At 43.9% G+C, this 24,246-nt stretch overlaps 2 protein-coding genes across 3 annotated transcripts; one reads left to right on the forward strand and one right to left on the reverse strand.

The window, feature by feature from the left end:
• Nucleotides 1–1,467: 1,467 nt before the first annotated feature.
• On the reverse strand, nt 1,468–11,002 carry CPSF4 (cleavage and polyadenylation specific factor 4). Its single transcript, XM_082199918.1, has 8 exons — nt 10,875–11,002; nt 7,673–7,723; nt 6,924–7,076; nt 4,932–5,027; nt 4,471–4,564; nt 3,329–3,401; nt 2,782–2,952; nt 1,468–1,822 (listed from the first exon to the last, which is right to left on the reverse strand). The coding sequence occupies exons 1-8, from the start codon at nt 10,975–10,977 to the stop codon at nt 1,754–1,756; spliced, it is 810 nt and encodes a 269-aa protein (XP_082056044.1). The 5' UTR covers nt 10,978–11,002; the 3' UTR covers nt 1,468–1,753.
• On the forward strand, nt 10,994–23,310 carry PTCD1 (pentatricopeptide repeat domain 1). 2 transcript variants are annotated; one of them, XM_082199729.1, is made up of 9 exons: nt 10,994–11,092; nt 13,277–13,795; nt 14,430–14,570; nt 16,631–16,849; nt 18,539–18,640; nt 19,544–20,314; nt 20,718–20,834; nt 21,115–21,297; nt 23,100–23,310. In XM_082199729.1, exons 2-9 carry the CDS (start codon nt 13,325–13,327, stop codon nt 23,283–23,285), a joined length of 2,190 nt encoding a protein of 729 aa, XP_082055855.1. In that variant the 5' UTR covers nt 10,994–11,092; nt 13,277–13,324; the 3' UTR covers nt 23,286–23,310. The 2 variants fall into 2 exon arrangements, with proteins under 2 accessions (XP_082055855.1, XP_082055856.1); XM_082199730.1 differs by lacking the exon at nt 10,994–11,092 and adding an exon at nt 11,420–11,675.
• The last annotated feature ends 936 nt before the right edge of the window (nt 23,311–24,246 follow it).

Genomic DNA, 24,246 nt, shown 5'->3' on the forward strand with positions numbered 1-24,246 from the left:
CCCCCCGCCAGCCTTCTAGCCAAGTCGGGGGACAGTGGGAAGGGCACGCTGCGCCCCTGCCGCTGTCTCCCCAGTTTGCGGGGCTGGCGACGGGGAGGAGCAGGCTTCTCCCCCCACCAGCCTTCTAACCAAGTCGGGGGACAGCGGGAAGGGCGCGCTGCGCCCCTGCCGCTGGCTCCCGAGTTTGCGGGGCTGGCGACGGGGAGGAGCAGGCTCCCCCCCGCCAGCCTTCTAACCAAGTCGGGGGACAGCGGGAAGGGCGCGCTGCGCCTCTCCCGCTGTCCCCCGAGCTTGTGGGGCTCTCCTAAAGTCTGGAGAGCGAGAGGGGTCGGTGCGCACCGACCCCTCTCGCTCTCCAGGCTTCAGCGAAAGCCTGCATTCGCACCATAGGACGCACACACATTTCCCCTTCATTTTTGGGGGGGGAAAAGTGCGTCCTATAGTGCGAAAAATACGGTAATTGCCTGAAGTTGTAAGGAGAAGGCGTAAAGAGCATTAGACATAGTCAGTGCTATTAACAAAATCTAGAGACTATAGGACATCCTTAGAACTTACTCAAGTCTGCAGAGTAATTTAGTTCAGGTGACTGAAGCTGTGTGCATTTTAGAGGTAGGCTCAGTCTGGCCCTAGCAACAAAACCAAAGTGAAATAGTATAGCTTCTTTCCTTTGGTTTCTCTAATAAGGGACATTTAATGCTCTTGTTTTGCAGCAGGAAGATTCCTTAGTAACTCCTTAGTAAAATTGAAACCACTGTTCCTGCTATATAATTGCTCAATCTACACGATAACATTATGCACTTGGCAGTTTTTAAAAATCAATATCCTGATTTATGTTGTGATGCAGGACCTCAGTTAGTTCTTCCCAAGCATGTGCTCCTTTTCTGTCCCCCAAAGTCACACTAAATAAATTAACATCAAAGTATCTCCCTTTAAAATAGGAAATAAATGCTTAAAGATAGTTTGGGCAACTTTTGATAATGTGCCAGAATTGTATGACAAATTTCAGAAAGTGCAGATTCTACCATCAAAAATCGAGTATAGTTCTGTGGTAGGATTGTGGAAAGGTGCTTATGAAAAGGTACATATAATCTTCATGTAACATGAGTTTAAACACACACGTGTCCCTCTACTTCCAACTATGAATGCATAATAAACTTAAATACCTTTGCTTTTCAACTCTGACTAATCAGTTAAAGAGACATGAGCTGTGTAGCTTTGTGACTTCATCTTGGCTAGAGAGGCAAGGACATTCTGCTGGACTTCAACATAACGCCAACTCCTCCCCCCTCCCCGTGACATACCAATAACCCTTGGACCAAACACTTTACAGGGAAGGCACTGATGTAGATTTTAAGCATGTGCAGAACACAGCACAGCTGTGCAACTCATGACATCTCATGAGCTAATTCCCACCTTCTACCCATAGCCAAGGACTGCTGAAAAAATGAAAGACTTCCAAGCCAAGGATACTGGAACAAGGAGTGCCTATTCCAAATATTCTATTTCAGAAGAAGGCTTGTGTATTAAGCTTTTCTTCAGCCTGCTTCCCAGCTGGGCAGTCTGAATAAAGGCAGGCACCACTTATGTTCTAAGACGTAAAAGAAATGAAATACAAAAAAAGAGGTGGTGGGTAAGCAGTCCTCAGTAGGCTGTCCTTTTCCTTTAGTCACTGGGGGAAAAAGATGGCTCAACAAGTTCAAGGTTGTTTCAGGCAAAACTCAGCCCTCATATTTAAAAAGGTGCTGCTGCTGGCTCACTGTCCGCTAAGGAATGCCAAATGTCCTTTGGTGCATCTGTTGGCATAATGTCCTTTTTCACCACACTGGAGAGAAGACAAAATAAAAATAAAAATGAAGCTATTAAAATGCAGGAAGTTAAAAGCTTCAAATAAAAACATTAGCATGAATGCAAATGATAAGCACGAAACCTATCTTCCTAAAGTACTCCCAAGGTTGGAAGTCAATAGTTTATATATGACTGAAACTTTGAAGTGGTGCCTTTCCCAGTGGTGCTGCTTTTGGAAGTGGTTGGTATCCCTGTTGAAAGCAGTGACAACAGAGTAAGATGCCAAATGTTAAACAGCACCAAATTTAATCTATGGCTGTAAGTAATGTTCATTTGCAACCTCAGCTTGAATTTGGTACTGTTCAAAGCCACATCAGGTGACAAGTGGGCATGCCTTGGTCCAATCAGCCTGGCAAGGCAAATTAGGACCATCGGCTAGAGATTTGTCATTGTTAAAATAGATAGAGGAGAATTCTTTACCCATCCTGTCACACACACTTTGGGAGACAGATAATTTTGTATCTGGGTAAGTTTTTTACTTGAGTTTTGCATATATGTACCTTCCCTGCGTAAGATGCCTTCCATTGCAACAACTTCCAGAGGTGTACCCATATTAACAAAGGTGTTTTCACAAAGGTGTAAGCAGGTACCCAAGACAGAGATGAGTTTCCTTATTCAATACCTATCCCTTGCTTTGCTGCTTCATACTCTTACATATTCCTTTTTAGATTATCCCTGCAATTAAAGGACTGTCTTATTAAACATTACAATAGAGTGCTTGGAGGTTTTAGATGCTTATATGCAATAATGCAAAGTAGTGCAAGTCCCTAAATCCCACTATTTTTCAAAGTTGGTTGAGACAGCACTCTCCGCTTGGATGTATGAAAATAAAATGCAACTATGTTTATTTCACTTTCAAAACTTAGGATTTGGGATGCAGAGTTTTAAGATTCCCCAGACAATCCTTTCCCCTACAACCTGTAGGCTTCAGCTTACCTTGTAACAGGTGACCTGTTCCAATGGCCGAGGACCCCTGTTCCCCATGCTGTTGTTTTGAGACTGCATAACTCCAATGACCTGTGGGGTCCTCTGTTGGTTGGGAGAAGAGTTCTGACTCGTTAATTGGATGAGGGATGATGACCTCTGTAGTGGTGGATTGTTATTTTGCTGAGAGGGGGAAAAGCAGCCCACACATTGATCAATTCAGAAAAAAAGTACCATAGCCCTGAACCATGATTGAAATGCAACTACCCCCAAGTATGTTTCTTTTTGCCAAGGCTTCTACAAATGCAGTGTGTAATATCCAACCTTCAGACAGCAAGAAATTCCCACAGTACCTGACTAGAGAATAGAACACCAATGGTGTATAAAAATATATACCCTTCAAATAAAAAAAGAAGTTCCTCACAATGGTACTTTGCGATTTCTATTCTCTGAAGGATATAAACTGTATGCTTGGTGTTCAACTATTTCAACAACCTTAACTCTCTTGCATTCAGAAGATGCCGCAGAAGTCTGTAGATGTAACTGGGGTACTGCATACCTTTTGTTGTGGCTGTGTTGGTGGAGGCAGTGGTGGTTGCTCTGTGGTTCCCATGGGAAGTTCAAATCGAGGGCTAATTTAAAAAGAAAGTGTACATAAGGAAACATACAAAGATTAAATTGACCCTCAAACCACTGACATCTCCCCCTTACAGCTTCAGAGTTCATACCTGTCCTGAGCAACAGAAAATAATTCCTATCCATGTTACATTTTGCTGCTTGAATACAGAAACTACAGCAATGAGAAAGTATTTTCTACATACAGTGCTAGTACAGGAAGGAGAAACAAATTCTCCCCAACCAAACCATTCAGAGGCTAGTAACCAACAACCAGAGCAGCTTGAGGAAGAGCCCACCCTCAAGGCTAAAGAAGCATGAGGTACTTTCTCCTCCAGCCAAATTTTTGGGAACAAGCCATACCCCATGCTGCTAGGGAAAGTCAAAACTCTGGGATACTGTCAACCTGACAATATCTTCCCGTTTTCAAGTATGATAGCAAAACACCCTGAGCAAAACCTGAACTCTGTGCAACCCTGCCTTACTGGGAAGCCACAAGCCTCAGTAGGTTAAGAAATATATTTGTGAAATGCAATAATCATTTCCCAAGACCATTTCACTTCCATGTGTTTTCTGACAGTGAAGGAGGGCCTCATCCTACACTGGATCTCCTCCCAGCTGCTCCAGAAGGCAGGGCCAAGCTTTGAGACCTTCAAGTGTCTAAGAGGCCCTTCCCATATGGATCGCATCTTAGCTCCAGAAAGCAGGGCATTGACGGGGCTCTGCAGAACTTTCTTTCCTCAACCTTTCCTAACTTTCTGGCTTCTAAATCTCCCATGTCTTTCTTACTACTATGGAGCTTATTCAGAAATGGGTTTAAAACGTTTTCTTCAACCCGAAAAAGAAGAGTCCAGCACTTTCTCATCACTCATTTGAGGAATATTCTGACCATAGAACCAGCCTAAAAGATTTCCAGGATACATCTGAATGGCAGAGGGCATGGTGGATGAGCCTGTGACACTTGTGAACGAGCCTGGGGCAACTTTCAAAGAAATAAATATATACCAGTGTATGATATAGAAGTTATGATGTATAAGGTTAAAGGGGAAACATAAAACAGCAGAAATAATCCTGGAGCATACTCACTGCATGAATTTGCAAGTGGGGCCCTCTGGACAGAAGCCCACCAGATAATTCACACATATAACACGTCGGGTATGTCTGTGCCTACAGAGGGGGCCTGCAATAAGAGATTTTATGGTTATATCTGTTACATGCAAACACAGGAAACATTCAGGATACACAAGGCTTGCTGTATACACACAAAGCCGAGCCAACCAAGGCTACCTGTGATTTCTGACCATTCAAGCTGCAAGGATTGTGCATTTTCAGAGACTTTCTCACTATCCCAAATAGAAATTTCCTAGAAATGAAGACAAATTCTTAAGCAGCCAACTCTCATGCCAGACATCAGGGATAGGACTCTCCCAAGGTGCAAGGTGTTGCAGCTTGACATTATGGTTGCAAAGCAAATCTATGTTGGAAGTCAACACAGATGCAGGCTAGCAAGCTACACAGCCATCGGCAGAAATATGAGGTATACATACCGTGTTTACAAAAACCTCTGTCATACCAAGGGCAATCTTTGATCTTAGATTCTGGGTCAATGTGCAAAAATGGGCATTCCTTGTTGCTGCATTCCCCTGCAGTAGACAAACACTCACTTTACTGGACCAACCAAGAGAGAAAGAGCATTGTGCATCAGCATCAGGATAAAACAGTTTTCCCAGAACAATGTTACAGCATCAGAAAAAACTTGAATGCATATCTTTTGCTATTCACAAGAATCTTGGCTTTCTTCTGGTAGTGTAAACCTTCTCTAGCCAGATAAATATTCTAAAAAGTTAAGCATAAAGAGTCATATTCAGAATGAAGACAATTTAAGGTTTTTACTTATACTAAATCACCTCCTGCCAACCTAGCAGTTCGAAAGCATGTCAAAGTGCAAGTAGATAAATAGATACCGCTCGGGCGGGAAGGTAAACAGCGTTTCCGTGCACTGCTCTGGTTCGCCAGAAGCGGCTTAGTCATGCTGGCCACATGACCCGGAAGCTGTACAGCGGCTCCCTCGGCCAATAAAGCAAGATGAGTGCCACAACCCCAGAGTTGGCCACGACTAGACCTAATGGTCAGTGGTCCCTTTACCTTTACTAAATCACCACAAAGTTGGTGTCACTTAGATATTTTTTCACTTCAAGTGCAACCCAAAACAAATAAGGCATATAAAAATTATGAAATTCACAGTACGTTATGGACAGCACAGCACATCATGAAACAATGATAACAACTAAAAGTGCAAATTTTCAAACAGAACTACTCAATGTATGACCATATGCCCACACTCAAGGGTTATACACACATTTGATTATTTTGTCCTAGAAACACTTGGGAAGAGAAATTCTAAATTGCACCAGACAGCATAATAAAGTACAGAATTTAATGTCCACTGCAAGTAAGTTTAGCTCAAAAACCAGCTCCTATTGGAGAGAACTGCAAGGTAACTTATCTCATTCCCTTGTGTTACTGCCAATCCTAATACATGGCCCCAAAATGTGTAAAGCAGTATGATTTCACATGACCCAAACCACAACTCAAGGCTGATGTGTCTATGGAGACCTAGGACAGTACAGTATAGCAACCAAAATATGGAATTACAAATATAGTAAGAATTTACTTCTAAACCACTGGTTCTTGCCCAGGTGACGGAACCAACCTTTAAATAAAAAACAATAGAAAAGCTATTGCTCAATAGGACAGGCCCACTAACCATTGGTTAGCAATGAACTGCCAGTTAGAAAGATTGCTCTGATTGAACAGTAGAGCAAAGCTTTTATAGAATTCTACACACATAGCCATACATCATAAAACATCAAAGGATGTAAAATGTCAGGCTCCACTGTGTTAGCAACTTCCCCTCATTCAGCTTTAGCACTTATCACACAGTTGCCTTGACAACCAGGCCTTCAGAAAGGAACTATGACATTCCATTCCCACATGGCCTAGGAAAGCTTCAAGGAGATGCTAGTTTAACACTCCAGTGCTAACTTAAAACTGTCCTAGCAAAACATTCTGACTAGCTGGGAAAAAATATTCCAGGGTCAGATAAGCATGGAATGCAGTGATTCAGTGGTTTACACAATGTGGGAGATACGCATGAGTGTTACACAATGCAGGAACACCAGAATCGAATTATTCATTGGTACATTCTATATAGAGAATAAGTGCTATTGGATAAATAGATAAAACAGCTACAGCAAAATCTGTATCAAGAATCTAATATCAAAATTTATACATCACAAAGTTGCAAATTTCTGTCATCAGTGGGTGGTGTTAGGCAAGCATCTCCTCGTGAAATTGTAATACAGTATTGACCTTACTTTATGGAGTTATTGTAAGGATTGCTGAGACAATATATGTGAAGTGCCCTCAACATTTTAAAGTGCTTCATAAATGTCTATTTGTATTGAGTGACTTCCTCTGTACAAGGCAAGCCTTCACAGTACCAGTAAAGCTCACACAGATACCATATTTCCTCTTACCATATTTTGAGTAAAAATAACACTCTGGCATCTTAGTCATGTCATATTCATGCAAGAATTCACACTGGTCACCCTTCTTGCACAGCCCTCGTAGCCAGTGTTTGCAAACCACTGTCTTTTCGCCACTGATGTGCCGGAAGGGACACATTCCTCCTATTGTGCAGAAAACAAGAGATAAAAGAAATGCTCTTTAACACACACCCCATCTGAATTATGGGTAGAAAGCATCAAGGCAGGTCTTACATTTTTCCTTTAGGTCAAAGAAACATGTTTGGCTCACAGAGCATATTTGTTCATAGATAATATATGCAGAACTAACATGGTAGAAACAACTTCTCCCCTCATAGTCTTCTAGGCAGATAGGATGACTAAGAGATGTCAAAATGAAAGGAGGGTCCATGAATAGAAAATCATGTCTTCTCAAAAAATCATAAGAGTTTGGAAACCACGAGATCCTAATGTATTACTTTTATTCTGATACCTGTTTGTAAGTCAATGGGGTCAAAAAAGTAGCTTTGTTGTACCAGGGACTGATAGTCTGCTTGGAGGCCCTTTAGTTCTACAAAGTTTTGTACATCTTATGTCCACATACCTAACAAGACTTCCTTGTTTCTCTGTCAAGTGCTACATACACTGATGCAGTATATAAACAATAAAGACTAACTACTGATTCACAATAAAGGACTGTGGTTTATTAATTGGCTTTGCTTCATCTTTTTCTAGCACAGCAATTTGCAGGTGTGGCTTACCTTTTCCACAGGCCGCTTTTAAAAAAAAGTCACAGACAGCTGCACCCGATTCTGTGGAAAAAGAGATTCACAATGAAGCTCCCTATATCCCACACCTCTGTAGTTTCAACAGTTGCATTAAAATGAAGACTGCTATACAAATTAATCACTCAAGTCTTCAGATGGAAATTTACCCAGTATCATCTAATGAATTTATGGCTGAGCACACATTTCATATTCTTTTTTTAAAGTCCATATTCAGACTGTCACAGCACTGACAGGAACTGCTGGGGCAACATACACAGTGTTCCTGAGCCTCTCATAGCTATGTAACAAGTAGGAGTCCAGAAAATGTTTTCCTAGCATTTCTTCCCTTATCCTGAGAATGTTTTGGATAACTTGAAAGCCCACATGCACCATGAAGAGAAGTTTGTACTAAGCTGGCTTCCTATTTTGTTCACCCAAAGCTTGCCTGTTTTGAATTCTCTAAAGTGTTATATGAATGCTAGCCATTATTATTATGCTTCCTACTGTGGCTTTGGGGGCAAGTAAATAAGTTGTTATTTTTGAAGGCATTTTTTGGTGCAATTTTATGGAAAGTTTACAGCTGTTGACTATTTGACTTCTCAAATATCGTTTCAATCCTACAAAGCTGCATCTTTGCTTTTACTCGCTAGTCTACCACCATCATCAATTTATCAGTCAACAGGCCAAAATTAAAACCATACAATGCATCCTTTTATTAAGTACAGAGTAAAACACAAAGTATGACATAAGTGTGATTGATGGAGGGCACTATCAACAGCAACTAGTCATTTATTGATTGATTAAAAGATTTATATACAGCTATAGCATTAAAATAGTAAAGTGGTTTATATAATTTATATACATAATAACACACAAAAATTAGAATCGGAGACTCATCCACTAATTATGGAAATATATAGTCTTAATTGCCTACGTAAGCCTGGTGGAACATTCTCAGCTGGTGTTTAAAAGTTGAAACAGAAAGCACCTGCTGAAGCTCTACTGGCAGAGTATTTCACAAGACCAATGACACTAAAGACCATAATTTGAAGGCAGTAAAGGTCCTGTGTGAGTGCCTGGAGGCGGTTGGAGGTTGGATGGCGACTAACAGATTGAGGTTGAATCCTGACAAGACAGAAGTACTGTTTTGGGGGACAGGAGGCGGGCAGGTGTGGAGGATTCCCTGGTCCTGAATGGGGTAACTGTGCCCCTGAAGGACCAGGTGCGCAGCCTGGGAGTCATTTTGGACTCACAGCTGTCCATGGAGGCACAGGTCAAATCTGTATCCAGGGCAGCTGTTTACCAGCTCCATCTGGTACGCAGGCTGAGACCCTATCTGCCTGCAGACTGCCTCGCCAGAGTGGTGCATGCTCTGGTTATCTCCCGCTTGGATTACTGCAATGCGCTCTACGTGGGGCTACCTTTGAAGGTGACCCGGAAACTACAACTAATCCAGAACGCGGCAGCTAGACTGGTGACTGGGAGCGGCCGCAGAGACCACATAACACCGGTCTTGAAAGACCTACATTGGCTCCCAGTACGTTTCCGAGCACAATTCAAAGTGTTGGTGCTGACCTTTAAAGCCCTAAACGGCCTTGGTCCAGTATATCTGAAGGAGCGTCTCCACCCCCATCGTTCTACCCGGAGACTGAGGTCCAGCACCGAGGGCCTTCTGGCAGTTCCCTCACTGCGAGAACCCAAGTTACAGGGAACCAGGCAGAGGGCCTTCTCGGTAGTGGCACCTTCCCTGTGGAACACCCTCCCACCAGATGTCAAAGAGAACAACAACTACCAGGCTTTTAGAAGACATCTGAAGGCAGCCCTGTTTCGGGAAGCTTTTAATGTTTGATGTATTATAGTATTTTAATATTCTTTTGGAAGCTGCCCAGAGTGGCTGGGGAAGCCCAGCCAGATGGGTGGGGTATAAATAAATTATTATTATTATTATTATTATTATTATTATTATTATTATTATTATGTCAATGTCAAATGAGCCTCACCAACTCAAGGGTAGGGCAGGCAGCTAACAACACTCCTGCAGATGATCAGAAGGAATGAGCTGGGATATAAGTGCTCAGGCAGGCCTGAAGGCACTCTGGACCTCAGTTCTTCAGGGCTTTGTAAATGTACACAAGGACAATGAACCTGGCTCAGTAGTAGATGGGCAGCCAGCACAGATTTTTTAAATAATGATGTTGCATGTTGTTGGCCAGGTGGTCCTGTCAGCTGTCTGGCCATTCTATTCTGCATCAGCTGGAGCTTCTGGACAGACCCCTCAAAAATACACTGCAGTAATCCAGTCTTGAGAGTACCGTCACATAGTTATGATGGCTACATGGAACCTCTGGAATCAAGAGTCAGCGTATCCCAGAGTTCTTTTCTACAGAACAATAGGAAGAGAAAGCTGTTGCCTTCATGCGCTACTGGAGGGTTTTCCAGTGGAATCTGGGTGGCTGCTATGGGAAGCAAGAAACCAGACTACAACAGGGCTATTGCTACATTAGGGTTATAAGTAGGTTCAATTTCCCCCCTTTTAAATAAATTTGATTCATATTTTAATCCATCCGTCTTCTCTTCAGTGACTCACAGGGCAAACCTACACGGCCTTCCTCAAAAATAAGCCCTGCCAAATTCAACAGGACCTACCCCTTAAAGTAGAAGTTTCTTCTGGGGAGGGGGGTTATTCCAAAATGTGTTTTTGTGGCATCGTAAACCACCGGCTCCCGGCCTCTTGAGCGAGATGAGCGCGCAACCCTAGAATCGGTCACGACTGGCCTGTACGGGCAGGGGTACCTTTACCTTTTAAACCACACAACTGATACAATTTATTGAGATAACACTTAAATCCCACTGAGACTCTGAAAGAAGCTTAAAAAACAAAACAAAACCCCTCAAAACCCAGGTGCAGCAGCAAAAATTACACGACATCCGAATGGAACGAGGATTGCTCTGTCTCCCTTCCGTGACGTGTCCTGCAAGTTAGCACCTCCCTCGAAGGCCCCTATTCAGTATATTGGGAATAATAATAATAATAATAATAATAATAATAATAATAATAATAATAATGTGCCTCTGCTTCCCTCTCCCTCCCATCTTCAATTCCACCGCGCAGAGCAGATGGGGGGGTGGGGTCTGGGTCTGCCTCTTCCTGCGCGGCCCTCCCTGACCTCCCTCCCTCCGCCGCCCCCTCGCGTACTGTCCATGCCCGGGAAGGGCAGCGGCTGCGCCCCGAGCTGCTGCTCCACCGCGATCTCCAGGTCGAACTTGATGTGATCCACGCTGGCGATAAGTTCCTGCATGGCGGCGGCGGCGGCGGCGGCGGCGGCGACTGTGCGTTCGAGGAAAGCAAACTGGGCAAGGAAGCGAAGTATCTCCGCTCCCCTCGAGGCGCTTCGGCTCTGAGGGAAAACTGAGGTAAAACCAAAAGGGCGGGGCGAGTGAGGAACCTAACGCTTGTGTGCGCGCGCGAGTATGAGGGACACCAGCTCCCTCCAATCCGAACGCGACGGGCCTTCGCGAGGGATGCTGGGAGCTGCGGGGCTTGCGCGCGCGCACCCGCACGGCCCGCCTCCGCTCTCCGGCTCAGCCAATAGGACTAGGCCCCGCCCCTTCAGTTGGGTTGGGCGAGGTTAAAGTCCCTCGCGCCGCCTCGCGGTGCGTGTCTCTCTCGCTTTCCTCTTTCCGGCCCCCGCCGCCTCCCCTCGCTTAAAGAGTCGGAAGCATTGTTTTATGGGGAGGGAAGAAGAAGAAGGCGGAGGAAGAGCGTCAACCAATCGGCTCTCGCGCCGAGGTGGGCCTATCGCCTCAGCCCGAACGAGAAGCTCCGCCTACCACTTTCGGAGGCCGAGTCGTGCGGGGAAGTCGGGAGTCGCGAGCGGGAGTTCTGGCCTCGCGCGTGGCGGGTGAGTGGCGGCCCGTGTGCGCGTGCGCGCAATATAATGGGGAAGAGGAGGAGGTGGTCGTGGCGCCTCATGGAGGCTCCTTCTGCCTCGGTCGTGTAAGAGGGTCCCAGAGTCGGCCTCAGCCAGCGCAGCACATTGGCCAGGGGTGACGGGAATTGGAGTCCAGCAAAACTCATGGAGGGCCTCAGCTTTCCCATCCGAACCTCTTGAGAAGAGTAGTAGTAGTAATAATAATAATAATAGTTTTATGATTTTTATTTTATTTCTTTACCGCCTTATGATTTTAAGAAAAATCTCAAAGCGCTTTACAGCATATTACATCAATAAAACATAAATAAAACAATCTGAAGAAAGTCAAATAAAGAGTATACAGTCAAATAAACATAACCTAAAATATTATCTTAAAGATCATACTTATAGTCCGAACATTTGACTGGGTTGCCCCCATATAAAACATAGTAAAACATAAAATACTGTATTTAAAACCTCCCCAATACAGGGCTGCCTTCAGAGGTCTTCTAAAGGCTGTGTAGTTCTTCATTTCCTTGACATCTGATGGAAGACACCACTGCCTAGAAGTATCGAATGGGGGGCTTCTTCCCTCAGCCCTGAGAAGCTTCGTTCATTTGTTTTGTAAAATTTACGTAGCGCCTGATTGTAAAAAAAAATGACAACACCCTTGGAGCGGTTTACAAAAAGAGAAAACAGTAAAATGGAGGGGGGTAATGCAACCCTACTTTCAAAGTTTAAATGCTAGAACTAGAATTCCTGACGTTTTGCCCCCGGCGCCATTTTTTACACCCAAAAACAAGGACATGTCAGGAATTTTCCTGACATATGGCAAGCTTATTTCTAAGCACCTGGGTAGGCTTCTCTAAACAGGAATATTCTTTTCAGCAGGCGATGAAAAGAGCACAATGAAGACGCCTGCTTGATCTCCATAGGCAAGGAGTTCCTAAGTGCAGGTACTGCCACACTAAAATATCAAGTTGTTACAGATATGGAATGGGTATTATGGTGGAACCTGCAGTATTGCCAATTCCACCCGTCAAAAGAGTCAAGAGGATGCATTTAAAATAAGAAGCTTTGTTTGAAATGTTTCCACACAACCTTTCACCAAAACAGATTTCAGAGCAGCATATAATAGTATAGGTAAAGTGTTGAATGCAGTTGAGTTTTACTCAAAACAGACCCATTTAAATTAATGGGCCTCGGTTTATTTATTTATTTTTTTACAATCAATATAATGCAAAGTACGGATTGAAAAATCAACCTAAAAGCAGGAGCAAGCTAACATGCAAAATACAATAAACTCAAAATTATAAATTACTTAAAGTGTCTAACTAAGGCTGCAGTCCTGTACCTATGGCTAACTTACCCGTTGAACTCAAGAGGCCCATTGGGAACCTGTGGTCCTCCAGACGTTACTGGACTGCAAACTCCCAACATTCCTAGCAGTAGGCCTTGCTGGCTGATGGGAGTTTGGAGTCCAACAACATCTAGGGAGCCCCAGGCTCTCCATCTCTGATGTGATACAACAATTTGATCGGTGCTGTGTTTACTTTTTATGATCTTGTTTTAATTTTGATGTATCATTGTTTTAATGTTTAACAGAAGCCACTGCAGGCTTGTTTATTTTTTATTTTTGAAAAAATTAAGGATATAGATATATAAATGTTTTGGATTTGGATTCTAGGAGATGGCCGTCTAATTGGAGAACCAGGTGACAAAAGCGGGTACCACAATGGCTTTGCAGCTGATATACCGTTGCTTCCCTGCAGGACTTTTCACTGTGAGAGGTTCTTTCTATCCTTGGCTGTGTTCTACTTCCAGATTGAGGTCCATTTCAAAGAAACATTTGGCAGGGCCTAGAAATGCACATCATCTCAGATTTCTGGCCTTGAGACCTTTTAGTTCATCCCCAGTGGTCTACAAGTTACACAGGAGAGATCCGAAAGAGACACTCTCTGCCACCACCCCTGAAGCAGCCAGCAATGAAGAAGAGAAATTTGATGACGACGAAGGCTTTGGGTTGTTGTCTCAAAAATTTTCTTCTAGACAATTTTTTCACAAAGCTTCTGAAGAATTTCACGATTTGCAACTCAAAAGCCAAGTGGAGGAAGAGGAAGAATTGGAACCAAAACCCAGACAATGTCCCAGGAACACTCCGTATTGGTATTTCTTGAAGTGCAAGGCATTGATAAAAGAAGGCAAGGTCATTATCTCAGCTGTCTTCATTGCAAGAGTATTGAATAGACTTGCATAGCTAGTGAAAGGCCATTGCCCAGTGCTAGAATAGAGCACCTGCCAGGGACTCTGGGATGCCACTGCTAGTCAGTGTAGTAGACAATATTGGGCTGGATCAGGGTTAAGGAGCCTTCAGTCCGCAGTCCTAATATTGGCCAAGCCCATACCCAACACCATATCATTGACATCAGCAAAACCCTGTGCACAGTGCTTTGCAAGCCTCAACGAGCAGCTGATCCTCAGGGCTTGTGAAGCAAGGTGTCAAACCATACTGACAAAAATGGGTCCTCCAATGCCACTGTGATGCCCACCTGTCACACATGGCCCGTAGAGGTGGGGTCAGTAGACAAGGCTTCTGCCTGCACCTCCCAATTCCTGAGCTAGATGAGCAGTGTGATCTTGTGCAGCCGTCTTCAACCTATTCCGACCTGGAACCTGCCCATGTTTAATCCAAAGATACACATTAAAATGCCAATGGGGACTGTTCCCGTGGAAGGGTTGCCCATAAGGGAATTTGGTCTTTGGGCTGAGAAAGGTTCCTCAGGCCCTGCCGTAGCAACAATTCCTGCTGTGTCCTCACAGTTGTCCTCTCTTAACTGTAGCTGGCAGAGGCTTTGAACCTGTTTGAGGTACAAATGCTGAAGGAGGAACGTGTTTGGCCAGAAGAAAGCAACTACACTGTCCTGATCGGTGGTTGTGGCAGAGCTGGCTATGTGAAGAAGGCATTCAAGCTCTATAACGATGTAAGTACTCAGGTTTCGTTCACATAAGGAAGAGAGCTGCTGTCAAAAAACCAAGCTGGGGTAGTTTTTGTAAAACCACCCAGTGTGGCTGGTGCTGATGGGCGTAGGCATCCGATGCCATCTGGAGGTCTCTCTCCAGGTTCCCCATCTCTGAACTAGGGAACTCTTGTTGCCAGAGAAGAAATGGAAGACAAATGTTCCTGCAAAGTGCTTTTGAGAAGGTTTTGGTTTGTTTTTTTAAAATATATTTATTAAATTTTCACAAATTATAAAATCAAACACAATACAAACAAACACAAAGACAAACAAGTATAATTTCAAATCCTTATTCTCTTAAAACCTACTTCACCGACCTCCTCATACCTCCCCTTTCTGCATTCCAATTTCAAATATTTAGTTCAGCAAATCCTCACCCTTAATTTAATCTAATTGTAATCCTTTCTTTTCCTTTAGCCTAATCTTTACAGCTGTAATCCGCTTACTTCTATAGCCGCAACATTTTAACACCCATTAATTTTACAGTAGGGACGCGGGTGGCGCTGTGGGTTAAAGCCCCAGCGCCTAGGGCTTGCCGATCGAAAGGTCGGCAGTTCGAATCCCCGCGGCGGGGTGCGCTCCCGTCGTTCGGTCCCAGCGCCTGCCAACCTAGCAGTTCGAAAGCACCCCCGGGTGCAAGTAGATAAATAGGTACCGCTTACCAGCGGGAAGGTAAACGGCGTTCCGTGTGCTGCGCTGGCTCGCCAGATGCAGCTTTGTCACGCTGGCCACGTGACCCGGAAGTGTTTCCGGACAGCGCTGGCCCCCGGCCAATAGATGTGAGATGGGCGCACAAACCCCAGAGTCTGTCAAGACTGGCCCGTTCGGGCAGGGGTACCTTTACCTTTACTAATTTTACAATGTCTCTTAAGATAGATCTTAAATTTCTTCCAATCTTCTTCCGCCGTCTCTTTTCCCTGATCTCGGATTCTGCCAGTCATTTCAGCTAGTCCCATGTAATCTATCACCTTCATCTGCCATTCTTCCAGAGTGGGTAGATCTTGTGTCTTCCAATACTTTGCGATGAGTATTCTTGCTGCTGTTGTAGCATACATAAAAAAAGTTCTATCTTTCTTTGACACCAATTGGCCAACAATGTCCAAGAGAAAGGCTTCTGGTTTCTTAAGCTATTGAGAAGGTTTTGGGGCATCTTTCATTCAGGTGGAGAAAGGTGCATCCATCTCACCTGCTGCTTTTGAGCTGTGTCGTGTCATCCCTCCACCACACCCCTTGTGGCCCTGTGGATGTTGTTGGACTCCAACTCCCATCAGTCCCAGCCAGCATGACAAGTATGATAAGGAATGATGGGAGTTGGAGTCCAGCAACAGAGGGAGAGTCACAGGTTCCCCAGCCTTGTTCTAGTGAGCTAAGTCAAAAGCAGATCTCGCCTTCCATTTGTTCATTCAACAGGCATCCCATTAGCCAGCATCCTGGTATGTGTTTTTGTGCAAAGTTTCTAAACTGACAAGAAAACGCAAATTCATGGCCTACGATGCATCAAATTAAAAAAAAATCAGCAAGTTTGCCTGGGATTTCCCTCTGATTCTTTGCAGTAGGAATCACATAGCCATGTGGAATTTTCATTTAATTTTAATTCTATAGCACGATGAACGGCATAAGGCCGAGGAAACACAAGGACTGTGAAGGTATTCGCAGTGACTCTTGCAATTAGTTAATATGACGGGTGGGCCGACATACCTTGCAGAGTTTATTACTTTATTTTCTTAATTTAAATCCCCATCATCGAATCCCCCTTACATCCTCCCATCTTAATAGCGACTCTGGCATCGATTGCTTGGAAGTATGGCTCTCAGCGCTTCCTGCTGGAAGTCTGTGACACCTGCAATATTTTCTTTAAAAGTTTTCCATTCAATATACAAGTCCTCTCTTGTCTAATTGGGATTTGCATAATTGACTCCTGTGCATTACGATACTTTCGCAGAGTATCTGTTCTATTCCTGATACCGCATAATTGTTTGAGTATTTTTATGAAGCGTATCTATTGCTGTTTTCTGGGGAGGCAGATGAAGAAGCGAGCCTTGACTCCAAATGACGCCACGTACACAGCCCTGTTTAACGCCTGTGCAGAGTCACCCTGGAAGGACTCAGGCCTGCAACATGCACTTAAGCTACGGCAGCAACTACTGAACAAAAACATTGAGCTCAACATAGTCACGTACCATTCTCTGTTGAAAGTGTGTTCCCGCTGTGCAGATCTCCGGTTGTGCTTTGACATATTGAAGGTAAAGAAGCTTCTGGTATAAAATTTGGGTTGTTTTAATCTGTGTGTGTGGTTTTCTATGCAAGTTCCTTTTGGAACTGTGTAGCAGAAAGTGGCATATATTATACTCAAGGAAATAAACTGCATGAGCTTGTAGTAAAGGCCCACTCAACGCTTTCAAACAAACAACATGGGGTGGGGAGACTGCAAAATGTAAACAGTGCACAGGATTGTGAAATGTTGCAGGGTGTGGGAATGAGAGTGTTGGCTTAAGACAAAGTTGTTATTTTGTTTCCAGGTTTTCAGAATGCTTTCCAAATACTTAAAATGATTTGCATAGAATCATAGAATTGTAGAGCTGGAAGGGACCCAAGGGCCATCTAGTTCAATCTCTTGCAATGCGGGAATCACAGCTGAATAATCCCTGGCAGGTGGCCATCTAACCTCTGCTTAAAAACCTCCAATGAAAGGAGTACTGTCCATTCTACCATCAAACAGCTGAAATATGCTTAGTCAGAATCTCATTTTTTGGTCATTTGAATCCATTGGTCCGGGTCCTACCCTCTGGAGCAGCAGAGAAAGCTCCACCATCCATTTGACAGCCCTTGAAATAGATAGCTATTTTATCTCCTCTCAGTTTCCTCATTACCATACTAAACATACCCAAGTCCCTCAACCGTTCCTCATGGGGCTTGCTTTCCAGGTCCTTGACAATATTGGTTACCCTCCTCTGCACATGTTCCACCATCAATATCCTTCTTAAACTGTGGTGCCCAGAACTGGACACAGTACTCCAGGAGGGGTCTGACCCAAGCAGAATAGCATGATACTGTTATTTCCTGTGTATTAGCTTTTTTTTTTGCTGGTGCATCACACTGTTGACTCCTGTTAAACTTGTGGTCTGCTAAAACTCCTAGATCCTTTTCACATGTACAACTGGCAAGCCAGGTGTCTCCCATCTTATATTTGTGCATCTGGTTATTTGTGCCTAAGTGCAGAATCTTATGTGTATCTCTGTTGAAATCTATTTTGTTAGTTTTGGGCCAGTTCTCCAATCTATTAGAATCAGGATTCAAGGTGACTTTATCGTCTGAGGTATTAGCTAACCCTCCTGGTTTGGTGTCATCTGCAAACCATCATTTTAACCAAGAGACGCTATCTGAACATTAGTTTTTGTAACAAATTTCTGATTTCCCATAAAATTCCACCCCCACTCCTCACAAATTGTTAAATCGGCAGAGATTCTGTTGCTTTTAGTGGGTTCCTTTTTTGTAAACAGGTCCATCTCCTGCTGATTTTTGGTCTGGTTTGGAACAGAGAGGCATCTAAATCCAGCTAAAAACTCCTGTTTGCCAACAAGTTAGAATGTGGAATAATGAAAGTATTGTTTCTAATCTTAAAGATAATTAGACAGTGCATGACATTTAGTTTCTTGCAGCACAAGGTTGAAATTAGCTTTCTCAGCTGACATCAGCAATAGTATTTGTGAACCCAGTATTGATGGACATTTGTACCTTGGTTAATTTAATCTGAAAGTGTCACTTTTGGCCTTCTTAGACTTTCCTGAATCTTTTTATTATTATTATCTGAGAGAGAGAGAGAGATGTTTTCCATTTGAGCTACAAAAGAGCAAATGTTTCATTAGAGATTTCTATTGTGGAATAAGTGTGAAATTACTGTATTCACCCCCCCCCCTTTTTTTTTAATTAAGGAAATCGTCCACAAAGGCCATACGGTCACCACAGAGACTTTCAACTTCCTGCTCATGGGGTGCATAAAAGACAAAGAGAATGGGTTTCGCTATGCCTTGCAGGTCCGTATGTTCCTTTCCTCTTTACAGCCGAACAAACCAACAAAGAGCTTAAAGCTTGCATTCACTCTGACCGGTTTTCTTAAGCGATTGATTCTTCTGGTTGTGATCCTTAAATTTCCATGTCTCTTATAGAACTAGGGAGCTATATACATCGTAGATTAATTTTATTGCTAAATTTGTATCCCACCCATCCTCCCAAAGGAACCCACGGCAGTAGACAGTAAAATGTTAAAACCATATAATTTAAAATCAAATAAAAACCATATTTAAAACAATTAAACACCATCTCATTTTTTTTGAAAGCATCACGCTAATGATTGTGAAGTTGTGCTGTCAGTTCTGAGTTGCTTTTTAAAAAGACGAGAGAGAATGTGTTCCTCTTTCGTTAATCACCATTATGTCATTTGCAGTTACTTAGTATGATTGTTAAAACATTTGCCTTCAGAACACAACATGTACCTTGGAGGTGGGCAGGAGATAGGATCCAGCCTGCAGACCTGATTCTGAGCTACCCCCGCAGGCTACTTTGTTTATTGCTCACAGTTTGTTTGGAGCTAAACAAACCACGGGCCCCATTTCAGACATAACCCAGTGCCAGGAATCATGGTCTATTTCTCCTGCGTGCTGTGAGGGAGGAGCAACATGGATGAGATTGGTGCTTTCACAGTATACACTGTTTTACGGTGATGTGCAAACTGAGCTACTAAGTGGCTTTGGAGACAACTGCTGTCTTCCAGGCTCCAATCCCAAGAAGCAAATTCCTCTGAATACTGAGGCTTACTGCCGAGTGAACACATTTAGGATCAACTTGTCTGTTTCCCATTAGTGCAAGAACTGTAATTATATGGATCACCTGGGGTACATTTCTCTTTTCTCTGCCCTGACTTTCCTTTCCAAAAACAGGTTTGGCAGCAGATGCTTAAACTGAACTTAAAACCCGACAGTTACAGCTACAACTTGATGCTCGGTGCTGCCAGAGACTGCGGCCTTGGTGACCCCCGTGTAGCTTCCAATTTGTTGCTAGGAACTTTCGAGGAAAGCCCAGCTATCCTGAGACTGGAAGCTGGTAAGCAACACCGGAAGGCGAAGGGTCGGCGAGGAAAGGAAGTAGATGCTGGAGCTGCAATGCAGTTCGATGTGGAGATGTTGGAAAAATGTGTGTTCCTGGAGGACAGAAAACCTGAGCAGCAAGTCTATAGCCAAAAAAGCAAAAGCAAAAATGACGATAGTGCAAAGGCAGAGACTGGCGATATCTCTACTTTGCCAGATTCTGCTGCACCCAGGGACTTGGGGATCTCTGATAAAAAACAGGTGGCTCCAGATGTGGCAGAAGCAAACAGTCTGTGTTTTTCCGAAGCCTCCTTCAACTTCCCCAACTTGTTGGACTTGCAGCCGCCCAACGAAAATGTGATCTCCTTAGGGACGGTGGCAACCCCCTCCGATAGACTGGCACTCATTGGGGACATGGAGGGTTTCTTAAAGAGAATGAAGGAAGATGGTGCCGCGTCCAGTATCAAAACTTTCACACTGCTAGCTGAGCTGGTGCAGCCCAACAGCCAGTCAGAGTCTTCCTTGTTGACGGTGATGGAGGAGCACAACGTGAAACCAGATATAACTTTTTTTAATACCTTGGTGAGGAAGAAGAGCAAAGGAGGAGATCTGGAAGGAGCAAAGGTAAGATCACGGGCATATGAGTGTGTGTGGGTCAGGGATGGACAGTCTTCAGGCTTGCAGGAACTACTGTTTTTTTACCAAAACCTGATACATTTTCTGCCCACCCACTGGTGTAGGCCATAACCTTTTGGAGAACAGTGATGACTAAGAAGTACAGCCACTTTGCATGCAAAAAGTCCCAGGATCAATCCCTAGCATTTCCAGGTAGGGCTGGGACAGAACCTTGTCTGAAATCCGGTCGGTGTAGTAGCCAGTATTGAGCTTAATTGGCCAATGGTCTGACTGAATGTAAGGCAGCTTCCAATGTTCAATTAGTTTCATTTGTACACATTGCATCTCCTCTCAGCATGAACCTGAACAGGTAATCTAGATAGCTGTTCTCACATGCCTTTGTATATTACAGAGCCTGCTGCCCCTAGTGCTGAAGGAGGGACTTTCTCCCAATCTACAGACGTTTTGCAACTTGGCAATAGCCTGCCGCAAAAAAGAGGATGGACTGCAGTTACTCTCAGACATGAAGGTACAGAAAACTCAAGCTTTTGAGGCTGTTTTGCAGGCAGCAGACCTGGTGGTTATGATGGCTACATGTTAGTGAGGAGTTCTGTTAACATAAGGGGATTTTGTCTTTCAGCCGTCCCACTAGCTCCTGTAAGTGGCCATTGCAATCAGTTGTATAGTGTACAAATCCCCATCTCCCCGGCTTTGGGAGCAGTAATCTTGTTATACTGTGAGACTCCTAGATGTGTGTGTAAGGACTTCAGAATTACCTTTGTCTGACAGTTTGGGGCTGTGTTTTTCAGCGTTCTGGAATGAACCCCAATGTACAGATCTATGGTGCGCTTGTAACTGCAGCTGTGAAGAGACTGGACTACGCCTACCTCACAGAGATCCTTGCAGATATGAGTAGAAACCGTGTTCCTCCAAATGAAGTTGTCCTACGCCAGCTGGAGTTTGCAGCCCAGTATCCTCCTAACTTTGATAGGGTGAGGTAACCTTTTGTTTTTTGCAGAAGCTGATTTATACTCGAGAGAATTAAGACCACATATTATATGCACAGTTCTTTGAACACCCTTGCAGTTCTGTGTCCTCTGCACATTTACCCAGATTGCACCCAGTTAAGTGTGCATCAGCCTTCTCCCAAAATATTCCTTTCCAGATATTTGCAATCAAACTCTCATCAGCCCCAGCCAGCATACTGTATTTTTCGCACCATAGGACGCACCGGACAATAGGACGCACCTTGTTTTAGAGGGGGGAGAACAAGAAAAAAAAAATTTCTCCCTCTCTGCCCAGCGCCCCTTCAGCAAAGCGGCAGGAGGCGCTGGGCAGAGAGGGGGAGAATTTCCCCCCTCTTGTTTTCCCCCTCTAAAACAAGGTGCCGTTTAAGGTGCGTTCAGACGCCTTCAGGCGGCTACCTTGGAAGCCTGGAGAGCGAGAGGGGTCGGTGGAAGCCCACCACCAGCCCCAAAGAGCAGGTCGGGGAGCAGCGCAAAGGCGCGCGGCTATAGAGGCTCCTGCCATAGCTGCATGTCATCTCTCCAGCAGGGAGAGGGTCACGGGGGGCTTCTTTAGCCCCACGCACACTCTCCCGGCTGGAGAGATGGTGTGCGGCTAAAGAGGCTGCTGCAATAGCTGCGTGTCACCTCTCCAGCCGGGAGAGGGTAAGCGGGGCTTCTTTAGCCCCGAGCGCGCTCTCCCGGCTGGAGAGGCTCCTGCCATAGCCGCGTGCCAACTCTCCAGCCGGCAGAGGGTCGCGGGGCTATGCTGTCTTCGCTCTATAGGATGCACACACATTCCCCCTTCATTTTTGAAAGGGAAAAAGTGCGTCCTATGGTGCGAAAAATACGGTAATTTAGTAGTCAGGGATAATGGTTGGGCACCAGGTTGAGGAAGAAAAATGTATAGGATTGCTAAGTGACCGCAAGTATACTGTATCTAAAGAAAGGCCATTATACCAGCATCTACTTAATTGGATAAAGGTCTTCTCCATACAAGTTCTGAAGTGTGTCTTGCAGCAATGGTGTAGTGGTTAAGAGCGGTAGTCTCGTAATCTGGGGAACCGGGTTCGCGTCTCCGCTCCTCCACATGCAGCTGCTGGGTGACCTTGGGCCAGTCACACTTCTCTGAAGCCTCTCAGCCCCACTCACCTCACAGAGTGTTTGTTGTGGGGGAGGAAGGGAAAGGAGAATGTTAGCCGCTTTGAGACTCCTTAAAGGGAGTGAAAGGCAGGATATCAAATCCAAACTCTTCTTCTTCTTCTTCTTCATTGCATGTTTTAATTCAACACTGATACTGTGTGTTTTCTGCAGAAATGTTTATACACCATTGGGTTGTATTCAGTGATATTCCTACGCATTGAAATCTATGGAGATGACTTGTTCACTAATTTTAATGGGTATGGGCAACATTAGCTACAGCCCTCTAATTTGTTTAATGCTATGAATTACTGCTCTAGGGCTATTTGATGAAACGTGAGAAATCCAATAGTTTCCAGTTTATCTCACCTGTGCTCTTTAAGAGACCACCAAACACAACTGGTAGCAGCCAGACCTGGTAAAACATTTCTAGATCCCATTGATTCCAGCAGAAGAGAGTTTAAGCACTTACTTCCCTCTACAGAAACTTTTTAATACCAGCACACTCCTCCACAACATCCAAATAAAAGCAGCAAAGGATTATGTAAGCTCCTGGCAAGTCTAAGAAGCAGTTTCTCACTTCTTAGAGTAGAACTAATCTTCTCTTGCTATTACAGAGTGTTAATTCTCTCCTCCTTTTCCTCTTGCAGTACAAAACAAAGGACTATTACCTGGAGAAAATCAATGGCTTTCGATCCTACTACTTCCGCTGGCTGAAGTGGATGGAGGCAGAAGAAACACCACACCCTTGGGCAAAATACAGAACTCCTAAGCAGCCAGAAAACAAACATAATACAGAAGATGCAGAAAACTACAGCAGCCAGAGGAGGTGGTAGAAAAATAAAACCAATGCTAATACTCCATAGTAGTGTTGGAAAGTTCCTTTTGCCTTCATTTTGTGCCAGCATTCTTGTCCACATGGGCTTTAGAATTTTTTTTACAAAAAAGGGAGTGAATATTGCTACTCAGACACAAGCCCTGCTATGTTCAGTGGGATTTACTGCCAATGAGGTTTTTATTGCAGTTGTGGGGAACCTTTAGCTCTTCAGATATTGAACTTCAACTGCCATCATCCCTGGCTAATAGTGGAATATTTGGAATGCCAAAGGTTTTCCCTTCCTGATTTATAGGGTTGCGACAAAAATGAAGACCTCACACATTGCAGTATGAACTGTTGTAATAAAGGTCCCTCTTGATAAAGTTATTTTTTTGTATTTTCTGCTCTTAATGAGACTTAGGGCTTTTTCCCTTTAGTTCCAGAAGGGTGCCCACCCCCCATTTTCATGCAAGTATGGAATTTTATATTGGATGCAAAATTTTGTTTCCTTACGTTACATTGGTTTTCATTATTAAAACACAAGTTTATAGGGTGTGAGATTTTAAATATAAGCCTGAAGGCATAGGCAATTCCTATAAAAGTCTTGGTGCACAGGTAACGGAAAGCTTGAGTTTTATTGGGTATTTGAGAATGAGGGGGATTGTACCTCCTCTAACAAGCAGCAGTTTAGCAAACTTACACAGGTCCTTTATCCCACTTTATTGCTAATTGGCAGGCCTCCTGGGGAAGTATAACATATTTAAAGCCACCCTTACTTCCTCTCCCACCCAATATAAGTAAGGTGATGTAAGTAGTTATTTATATATATATTGCCCTTGTCTCCATGCATAAGAAATAAGCCCTCCATTGTTTCATTTCTTTAATGGATTGATGCATAATCTGAATTAACTCATGTCTACCAATCCAATATTACTAAGCATAATTATTAAACAACTTTATCCCCAGGTTTCCAAATTATC

Source organism: Podarcis vaucheri, assembly GCF_965113315.1.
Source record: "Podarcis vaucheri genome assembly, chromosome: 14".
NCBI classification, from domain to species: Eukaryota; Metazoa; Chordata; class Lepidosauria; order Squamata; family Lacertidae; genus Podarcis; species Podarcis vaucheri.

Excerpts from the sequence above, each read along its gene's own strand:
- CPSF4 (XM_082199918.1), bottom strand. The coding sequence starts at position 10,977 with ATGCAGGAACTTATCGCCAGCGTGGATCACATCAAGTTCGACCTGGAG. Across the intron at positions 4,565-4,931 it reads CAGAGGTTTTTGTAAACACG|GCCCCCTCTGTAGGCACAGA; the intron begins GTATGTATACCT and ends CTCTTATTGCAG. Across the intron at positions 2,953-3,328 it reads CAACACAGCCACAACAAAAG|CAAAATAACAATCCACCACT; the intron begins GTATGCAGTACC and ends TCCCCCTCTCAG.
- PTCD1 (XM_082199729.1), top strand. The coding sequence starts at position 13,325 with ATGGCTTTGCAGCTGATATACCGTTGCTTCCCTGCAGGACTTTTCACT. Across the intron at positions 20,315-20,717 it reads GAGATCTGGAAGGAGCAAAG|AGCCTGCTGCCCCTAGTGCT; the intron begins GTAAGATCACGG and ends TGTATATTACAG. Across the intron at positions 21,298-23,099 it reads ATCCTCCTAACTTTGATAGG|TACAAAACAAAGGACTATTA; the intron begins GTGAGGTAACCT and ends TTCCTCTTGCAG.